General features: G+C 57.9%; 1 protein-coding gene across 1 annotated transcript; it reads right to left on the minus strand.

The window, feature by feature from the left end:
- Window positions 1–3,139: 3,139 nt before the first annotated feature.
- Window positions 3,140–5,152, minus strand: SPPL2C (signal peptide peptidase like 2C). The gene has a single exon (XM_027080411.1). The coding sequence runs from the start codon at window positions 5,150–5,152 to the stop codon at window positions 3,140–3,142; it is 2,013 nt and encodes a 670-aa protein (XP_026936212.1).
- Window positions 5,153–10,271: the final 5,119 nt, after the last annotated feature.

The following is a 10,271-nucleotide window of genomic DNA, read 5'->3' on the forward strand; positions in this document are numbered from 1 at the left end:
ACAGGTGAGGGTGGGGGAGCCATCAGACCGGGGCGCAGGCTTGCCTGCCACCGTCTCTGCTAGCCCAGGGGAAGAGGGTCAGGCCCTGGTCCCACTGTACTGCTCTGTCATTAGCTACCTGAGGGTGCAGTACGGATGTGTGTGCATGTCTACTTGCACGTGCCCGTGTGTGTGTGTGTGTGTGTGTGTGTATACATGCACATGTGCAGTACTCTGTGTCCCTCTGGCACTCAGATGGGGGTTGCCAACTCTGGGCACCTCTGACAGGTGACAGCCACCTGGATTCGGCCCAATCCCTGGGAAGCAGACTGGCAAAGGAAAACACAGCCCGCAGCTAAGAGAGGATCCTGGCTCTGGAGTCAGGGCAGGAGCAGGGGATGCTGGGTCATCAGAGAAGAGCAGCGACAGCAGCGCTACAAGATGTCGGGAGCCCAGGCCCGGCTCCTTACCCGGATGCTTTAACACGTGCCAGAACCCCCGAGGGAGGCAGTATCATTCCCCCCACTTTATAGACAGAACAGTCTCTGAATGTTAGCCCCTGTTGGGTAGAAGAGTGAGGACAAGAGTTGGATTCATTCTTCCCTGAATCTGTTTGGACATGGCGGGGGGTGGGATGGGGAGGGATTCCCATGAGCATCCTCTCCGTGGAGGCAGGCATCGCCCTGCCCAGGGGGCTCCAGTCCAGCATCCTCAGAGCCACACCGACTGCAAGTTCCTGGGAGAGCAGAGCTCCTTTGCCCCCCAGGCGGTGAGGGGGACCGAGAGGCCTCAGCTCTGTTCAGCCCTCCCCCTTGGGCCTGGCAGAGGGGTATAGCCCACGCTTGGCAGGCCCAGTGACGCAGGTCAGCAGTGGGGAGGCCGCCCTGGCTGGAGGTGAGCCAGAGCCTGTGGAGGCCCCTCTGTCCAGGCCAGATGGTCGCTGGCTCCAGCAGAAGGGGCTGCCAACCTCTCCGGTCAGTGTCCTGGCCCGGGTTCCTCTATCTGCCCTTGTTCAGACCCGGCCTTCAGATGCCGTTTGCCTAGGGGGCTGCGCTTCGTCCCCCGTGAGTGGGACTTTCTTTGAGATGCCCTTTACCTGGCCCCCTTCCTCGCCACCCCCAGGGCCCAGCCAGAACCCTCAGAGTCTCATCTCTACACTGACCAAGGCCCTGCAGTACCCCAGGGAGGCGGCCTGGGGTGTTCGCTCGTGGTGTTCAGGCTGGAGCAACTCATTCATGCATTCGTTCATTACAACCAGCTTTAAGAATGAAGTAAGGTGGGTTGAGACCAGACCTACCCTTGGCTCACACTCTTGTGGCTGCAGCAGGGCATGGTCTGGAAGGCTGTGGTGGGTGAGGATTCCCAGGAGGGCTGCCTCTCTCGCCCAGGTTCACTTCATTGTCTGGGTCAGAACTCCAGGCAGTGGCCAGGCTTTGCCCAGAATTCATTGGTTCATTTATTCCATTCATTCATTCAATGATTCATTCATTCATTCATTCCTCCAACAAATATAACTCAAGCACCTGCTACATACCAGGTCCTGTTCTACACAGATGAACAAGACAGAGGGTTCCCTGCCCTCACCAAGCTGACATGACTGGGGGGAGACGAGAAGACTAATGAACCGGGTATAGGGTGATGTGATTGAGGCCAGGGGCTGCTTTAGGAAGGGTCATCAAGGTAGGCTTCCATGAGGAGGGGGCGTTTGAGCTGGGGCTGGACGGACAAGAAACTGGCCAGACCCGATTCTGGAGGTAGGAGGAGTGGAAAGTTGCAGGTAGAGGACCCAGCACGTGGGAAGGTCCTGGGGTGTGCAGAGGGAAGGTGTGTGTGACGGGGACTGGTGTGTGCTCGCTGGTGGTGGTAAGAGCAGGAATGCTGGGTGTGGAGGGGAGGAGGGGAGGAAGTTGGGGCCAGAACCCAAAGGCTTGTAGGGGTTGGATTTGATTCTTTCAGCTCCTTTCACAAAGGGGAGTAATATACACAGAGCTAACATCGATCTCCCTACATGCATTGTGTCAGCCCTCGTATATAAGCCAATGCGGTCATACCTCCCCCAAACCCCCACAGTAGGTCCTATTATTATCCCATTCTACAGGTGAGAAAACCGAGGCACTAAGAGGTTAAATCACTTGCTCAATGACACAGGACAGGTCAGTGGTGGAGCTGGAATTTCCGGTAGGCTGCGGGTTCCAGAACCCTAACCACGGTACCACACCGACCACACCGCCCCTCCCCCATAGCCTCCTCCGGAAGCCTTCCCTCACCCCAGAGGTTGTTTGCTCTGCTTAAGCAACATATAAACACACAACAAAACTAAAGAAACTGTGGGGTCCTCAAGAGGTCATTTTGTCCATGACCCTGCCTCCAGGTGGACATGGTATAGGTCCCATTTTGAAGATGAGACTCCTGAACCTCAAAGGGGTTAAGAGATTGGTCCATCGTCCAGGGTCAGAGAAGGAAGCACGGGAACTAGAGCCGTGGTCTCCTAAATTCTTCCACTCCGGCTCCAACCTCTCCATCCCCGTTTTGAGATGAGTCTCAAGTTGTTTCTTGTCTGTTCTCCATCCCCCACCCTTCCCCCAGCTGGACAGCAGTCTCCCTCTGTGCCCACCACAGGGTGGTGTACACAGTAGGCACACACTTGATGTCTGTGGATGCAGCAGGTGGATGACAGCAGGCACGTGCTTGGCGTGGTGTTGCTGTCCAGGACGCCTAGAGCAGGGACGCTTAGCAGGAAGGGTGGTAGTGAGCTGACACTTGAAGGCTGCTTAGAAATTCTCCAATGAGTGAGGGAGCTGGGCTGTGATATATCTGTCTGGGATGGGAAGGGTGTCCCAGCCAGAGAGAAAAGCATGTGCAAAGAGAGAGGGAGAGGACGTGGTGTGATCAAGGAAGAGTAATTGTTCAATTGGACCTGAGCATGAGAAAAAGCTGGGCAGTGAGGCCGGGGTTGGGCTGCAGGGGGAGATGGGGCCTGTCCTAAGGGCCCCCCAGTCTCTGCATGGACTTACTCCGTGGTTGCTGCTTTCTTACAGTCCCAACAAACAAAGAGGCTCCATTGGGTAGATATGGAATACCTTTAATGCCCCGATTTCTTTGTGCCACACGTGGCTTCGCTCTGCAATCGTCTAGAGGCACAAGTCCCGGGGCCCCCGGTTCACAAAGGAGCCTGGGTCGACATGCTCTTCTTTACCTCCAGGCCCTTCTTCTTGTGGAGCCCTGTCCGGGGCAGGCCAGCATCGTGGGCCTGGGCCTGGGCGTGGGTGTGGCCCAGCTCCGAGGGCGGCGGCATGAGTGGCATCAGTGGCGTCAGCTCCTCTGAGGCCGCAGGGTGGGTACAGGGCAGCTCATCAGCCTCCAGGATGGCATCACTCCAGCCCTCAGAGCTGTCACTGTGGCCTTCAGGACCGGTGGCTTCATCGTCAGATATGGTGACAATCTCAGCCGTGTCCTTCCCAAGGCCGCCGTCTAAGTTCCCTGCCAGGTGCTCAGTGGCCCCCGCAAGCTCGCTGGCTCTGTGGACATCTGCTGTGTGCTCCTGCTTCTGCTCAGAGCCAACTGAAGGGGCACCGCAGAGCCCTGGCACCGGCCGGGCGGGGGTCTGGGCTCTGCACTGGCCAGTCCAGAAGAGGATGAGTTCTTGGCGGCAGGCAGCCACGGCCAGGCTGGTGAGCAGGGTGCTGGACACCAGGTAGAGCAGGGCGGGCTGGCCCATCTGCATGAGCGCCATGGCCGCAAAAGTGACCAGCAGGCCCACAGCGTAGGCCACGGTGCAGGCCACGAAGTAGACCTGCTGCGAGCGGATATGCACGTCAAAGCGGTGACAGTAGGCCACCAAGAGGCCGGGGACCACGATGTCACCGAAGCCAAGGATGGAGAAGGGCTGGTCACACAGGGTCAAGGCCGAGAAGCTCAGCCGGGGCACCTTGAGCGCCATGGGCAGCCTCTCGTGGCTCAAGGAGTCTGCCGGGCCCAAGGCTACCTCCAACATGATACTGTTGCCGGTCCTGGTGAGCAGGGGCGTGACGAAGACGAAGAAGACATCAAAGGCCAGCAGGGCCAGCAGGAGGGAGGCACAGCTCTTGAGGGTGGACAGGCGCACACGCCGCAGGATGAAAAGGCAGTAGGCCACACCCAGCATGTCCTGCAGGAGCCATGCCCAGCGGTCCTCATTGCGGTAGGCGACCCAGAGGACCGTCACCACCACGCACAGGCCGGCCAGCAGGGTCAGCTGCAGACAGGCCCGGCGGCCGGGCAGGAGCCACCGGTATCGCGGCAACACGGACACCAGGCAGCTGTAGAGGCCGGTGCTGGCACCCAGGCCGAAGATGGCGATCTGGACGTAGACAAAACAGTCGTAGAAGAAGTAGAGCAGTAGCATGTTGGAGGAGGACACGGCGACCACTGCGCCCGTCATGGCCGGCGTGAAGTCCACTGCTGCGTCTTCTTGCTTGTGCCCCTGCTGGGCTGCCACTGCTTCCTGCTGATTCTGACCGCCAGGCCCCCCTCCCCCTTGGGCCAGGTGCCGCCGCAGCCGGTGAGCCTCGGTCACTCCGGCCCAGTAGCCGCCCACGGCCACGGTGCCTACAGCCAGGATGAAGATGACCACCATGTCGTAGTCAAGGACGGGCTCTGGGGGTGCGTACAAGGCCACGCGGACCCCGGCGCCGCCATGGGTGTAGCTCAGGACGTCGAGCATGTCGGTGTAGTGGAGCACAGCCACGGGGATGGTGAGGTCTGGCAGGGGCTTGTGGCGGTCCTGGGTGGCCGGGGTGCTGTCTGAGCGCTGTCGGCCGCTGACCTGGCTCACGATGAGCAGCCCGTGGGCTCCTCGGGCCTGAGCCAGCCAGCCTTTGGCGTAGAAGCTGCAGTTACCCCTCATGACCATGGCGGTGGTCTGGCGGAGGGGCCGCTGGCTGGGGGAGCCGGGGTGGGCCTGGTGGGGGGAGTCCTCGCCTGGGCACCAGGGTGCATGGGTACCATCATACAGGGGCAGGAGTGGGGCGTGGTGTAGGTCCCGGGGCAGGGTGACATAGTCGGAGCGGAACAGGACGCAGTAGTCCTTGCTCCAGTTGTCTGACACCACGTGGAGCACAGCACGCTCCCCCTGGGCCACGGTGCTGGCAAAGAGGAAGAGGAATAGAAAGAGGAGGAAGCCCGGGCACGCCATGCTCCTCAGGTACCTACTGCCGCGTCCCGTGTGGCAGCTGCCCACAGCCCACTGCCCCCTCTGGGGGCTGGGTGTGGCCCTCAGTCACAGAGCGGAAGCTTTGTCTTCCGTCCAGGAAACCAGGGCCACACCTATGGAGTCACAAAGCCGTGCAGCCTCTCGGAATCCTGTCCCCCAGCCCTGCCTCTGGGTGCAGAGGTCATCTGGGCCCCCCTACTCTGCCTGGCTCCCAGTGGAGCTGGACCAGCGAATTTGAAACAAGAGGCGAGAGGATGGGGTTGAGGACCCCAGACAGGATGCTGGAGCCACCTTGCCCTTTACGCACGGGGCAACCCGGGCAGAGGCCTCTCCTCTCTGTGCCTGAGAAATGAGGACATTAGACCAGAGAGTTTCCAGGGCCCCTGGGAGCCCTGACCTCAGTGATACTGTGCACTTTTATTGAATTCTTACTAAGTGCCAGGTTCTTTACCTGTACTCACAGCACCCTGCAAGGAGGTATTACTACACCCATCCAGCACGAGGCTGCGAGCTGTCTTTTAAATCACGCCCCTTTGGGCAGGCACATGACTGGAGTTTTATTCCCAGACTCCCCTGGATCTAGGAATGGCCACGTGGCCATTTCTCACCAATGGAATTGAGCAGAAATGATGGGAGTCCCTCGGGGACCCAGACAGAGACTGTGGGGCTCCTCGTCCATCCCTTTCCTTTTCTCACAAATCAGTCACGGACAGGCCACTGACTATGGAGAGGAGGGCGTTGTCCTAAGGGATGGGGAGAAAGGGAGCGAAAGGAACCAGGTCCCTGGATGCTCACCGCGGACTGTTAGATACATTATCTTCCTTAAGCCACTGGCTTATTATGAGTCTCTTTGTTACGGCAGCTTAAACTTACCTGAATACCCCCACTTCACGGATGTGTAAACCGAGACTCAGAGAAGCCCACCCCATGGGCCCCAGCCCCGGTTCCCAGATCCAGCTCTCACACTGGACATGACCCTTAGGTCTTGCCCTGTCCAGGGAACTGCCTGGGGCCTGCCCGTCTCCCTGATGGCTTGATTGCAGCTCTGATCTCTGGCCCAAGGCCTCACCCGCTGCTCGTTCTTGTCCTTCAGGCCCTACCTCCAAGGACAGCTCCACCACGTCCAGGAGACTCTAGGCCCTGTTCTTTTTTTTGTCTTTGTTGCTGTGCGTGGGCTTTCGCTAGTTGTGGCGAGCAGGGGCTACTCTTCGTTGCAGTGAGCCGGCTTCTCATTGCAGTGGCTTCTCTGGTTGCAGAGCACGGGCTCTAGGAGCGCGGGCTTCAGTAGTTGCGGCACGCGGGCTTCAATAGTTGTGGCGCACGGGCTTAGTTGCTCCGCGGCATGTGGGATCTTCCCGGACCAGGGCTCGAACCCGTGTCTCCTGCACTGGCAGGCGGATTCTTAACCACTGTGCCACCAGAGAAGTCTCTGGGTCTTTTAAAAAACCAAAGACTAAGACAGCTACTGGGGTAGTATTATAAAAAAAATAAAATAAAACAGATAATAACAGGTTTGGGCATGGATACGGAGCAATTGGGATTCTCGTATGTTGCTGGCGGGAATATTGTAAATGGTACAGTCACTGTGGAAAACACTTGGCGGTTCCTTGATAAGTTAAACAGAAAGTTACCATATGACCCAGCAATTCCACTCCTGGGCATATACCCAAAAGAATGGAAAACAGGTGTTCAAACAAAAACTTGTACTTGAATGTTTGTAGCAGCACTCTTCACAATAACTTGGAATAGATGAAAAGAACCCAAATGTCCTTCAGCTGATGAACGGATAAAGAACGTGTAGTCTACCCGTACAATGGAGTATCATTCTGCCCTACGAAGGAGTGAAGTTCTGATGCACAGTACAATGTGGAGGAACCTTGAAAACATGAAGCAACGGAAAGAAGCCAGACACAAAAGGACAAATGTCACATGACTCCACTTTTATGAAATTTCCTGAATAGGCAAATCGTAGAGACAGAAAGCAGGTTCGTGGTGGCTGGAGGCTGGGGGAGGGGGGGAGGGGGAGTGACTGCTCAATGCGTCCGGGGTTTCATTAGGGTGATGAAAAGGTTCTGGAACTGGATAGAGGTGATGGTTGCACAGCACCGTGAGTGTATTTAATATGTTGAATCGGATGAAATGGTAAGTTTTGTATTGTGTGTGTTTTACCACGATTTTCAAAAGAACAAAGCAAGGAGCAGCTCCGGTCCCCTCCAGGGCACTGTGCTCAGGACAGGCCTCATTGTAATTCTTCTGGACCCAATCAGACCAGCATATGCCCCCATTTGGGGTTCAAAAACATGGGCCCCCCAGAGCCTGCTCCTGCCTCTCCCCCACCCCGATCTACCCTTAGGCTCCTGGTGGTCTGGGCTCAACGAATTCTCTGGAGGCTCATTTCCTTTGAGGCTCTTCCTGGGACCCAGCTCACAGAAGGGTGTCTGTCCAATTGCTGCTTCCCCAGATCGCGCCATCCCATCTCCCAGCACCAGCCCCCAGCCCCCAGCCATGGAACTGCTCCTCTCTGTGGCTGCTTGTTGCCCTGACCACGCCCTGCAGGATGCCCTGGTAGGCGTGGTCACACAAGTGGCCGACGCCCAGCCCACTCCCCAGGCTGTGTTTCTGCTCTAAGACTCTGCATCACCCACTCTCCCCTGCGCCCTCCCCAGATTCCACCCCTTTCCTTGAGGGCAGCCCCCTGATCTGAAGCTTCTGTTCCTTCCCCACTGCCCCCCTTAGCTATGGCCTGGGCTCTCAGGGTCGCTGCCCAGGGCAGGCCAGGGGCAGTGTCTCTGCCTTCTGTGTGGGGATGTAGGTGGCACCTGGAACACTTATCTTTATCCACTCAGGGCAGAGAGGGCAGCAGGTCCCAGGCAATGGGTCTCAGCCCAGTGGGGTTGCTCAGGAAGTGTGGGATGGTGCTCAGCTCACCGGGCCCGTGCACTGCCCTTGTTTCCTGGCCCAGATCTGTCCTAGCTGCATGTTCTAGAGATGGTACAGACCCCGAGAAGGGACCAGATTACCGTCTTCTCCTTCCCCCGAAACCCCAGTAATGAAAGCAAGAGAGGCAGGAGCACGCTGCTTCTGCCCCCACCTGCCTTGGACCAGTGGGCAATGAGGCTGGGCAGCAGGCATCTGTCCTGGACCCCTTGGAGGGGCAGAGGGGGTGGGTGGCAGCCTGGTGGCCAAAGGTGGTCTCTGGAGTTATTTCCAAATGATGATCTCATTGGTGTTTTCAACACACCGAGAGCTTTGAAAACTATACTTGGTCCAGGACTCTCTTGACCCAAGCCTGCCCAGCAGGGTCTGCGGGGTAGTGGGGCCGTGGAAGGTAGGAAAGAGGAGGTGATGCTCTGAAATGGAGCAGGGACAGGGCTGGGGACGCCGGGAGGCAGGCAGTCTGGGACTGGCCTGGAGGCTGGGCTGGCGGGTTAGGCAGTGGGCCCACCTGAGGCCACGCTTGGCGGGCACAAACTCCTGCATCCAGCTTCGTCTCTGAACACCGTTCGTCCACAAAATTGGAGAAACTGAAGAATTTCCGTAGGAAGAGGATTGGACGGAGCAGTGGGTCAGGGAGAAGAACTCTGCAAAGAACTCCTGCTGCACAGGGGTTAAACACCGTGGGGGCCAAGTGAGGCCCGACTGGGTTCACATCCAGCCATACCACTGCTGGGCACGTCCCAACCTCTCTGGGCATTGCTTTCCCCATATGTTAAATGGGGATAACAGCTCCTTCCTCATAGGGTGGTATGAAGAGTAGATGAGACCAGTATGTAAGGGGCTTAGCAAGGGGGCTCCCGGTGAGCGTCAGTGATAGTGTTGCTGAAATGTAGGAAGCACCCCCTCTGTTTGAACCAAGGGTGGGCAGGTCAGTTTGAAGTCAGGGGGCTGGATGAGATGAGCTTGAGAGACCCCTGAGCTGGAGGCCAGTGACACCCTCACATGGGCTGGGCAGGGAGACGCACAGAGGCTTCTGGTGACCTGGGCTGTACTGTTTGCAGTTAAGCATCATTTTAAGGAGTGGAGGGGAGCAGGATGTTGGGAAGGTGGGGAAGGGGTTGCCGGATATACAGAACCCTCATCGCTCCCACCCAGCTGGGCTCAGCAGCCAGACACTGGCCGGGCCGTCTTTGGGCCGGTTTCATCTTTGCCTGGGACACGGCCCCGATCTGAATCCCCGAGGCCTCCTCGCTGTCCCCTCCCTCCAGAGCTGCTTTATCAGTCCTGCCCTCCCCAAACCCAAGCCCAGTGACTTCAGTCAACTGATGGGGTAGAAAGAGGCCTGGATTTGGAGCCAGAGACCTTTGATCTCAGGGGAGTCGCTTGGCCTCAGTTTTCTCGGCTGTAAAATGGGCTGGTTCTGTTCCCTACTTCCGTGAATGCTATAAAGGATTTTGTGGATTGCAAAGCAATCTACAAATGTCCTCAATTAATTATTATCTGGATTCCAAAACCTCCCTCCCTCCTCGATCTGCACCCTCTGCCCTGACTTCCGGTCCCAGGGTGTCTGTCAGGGTCCCAGTCTGGGTCCCATCAGCAGCAGGGGGACTGAGGAGGCCTTGCGGGGGAAGCCGAGGACCCCAAGGCAGGGGCTATAGCTTCACACTCAAGGAGGGGGGAGCCAGAACTGGAAAACCCAAACCCCACAGGGTGGTTTTTCCTGTACTGGTGATCTGTGCCCATGAGGGAGGGACCCAAGGAGAAAAGGGCTCAGGTGGGGGAACTTTTAGGGAACTGCAGCCTCTGAGTGCGGCATGGAGAAAAATTCTTCCCAGCTTGAGAGAGGGGCCTGTCCCGCAGTGATCTCCACCCTGCAGCTGCTCGGCCCCTTCCCACAGTGGGGTGACATGTGTGTCTGTTGGCCCATCACACAGCCACAGCCCCAAGGGACCTCCCTTCCCACCCACCCACAAGTCGAAGCTCGGGGCAGAATGACTCAGAAATCCCATCGGGGGCCTGCCTTGACTCCTGCCCTGCAGCCCATGGAAGGGTTAAACTCGGCACACCTGCCCCTGGCAGGAGGGGCTGCGGTTCTTTGCAGCCCAGTTGTTTCCGGCTGTGCTGCAGCAGCCCCTCCACCCTTCCAGTCTCTGGACGAGAGGGA

The sequence above is a fragment of the Aethalodelphis obliquidens genome, unplaced genomic scaffold (assembly GCF_003676395.1).
Source record: "Aethalodelphis obliquidens isolate GAN/ISIS:26980383/991018 unplaced genomic scaffold, ASM367639v1 scaffold44, whole genome shotgun sequence".
Classification (NCBI taxonomy): Eukaryota; Metazoa; Chordata; class Mammalia; order Artiodactyla; family Delphinidae; genus Aethalodelphis; species Aethalodelphis obliquidens.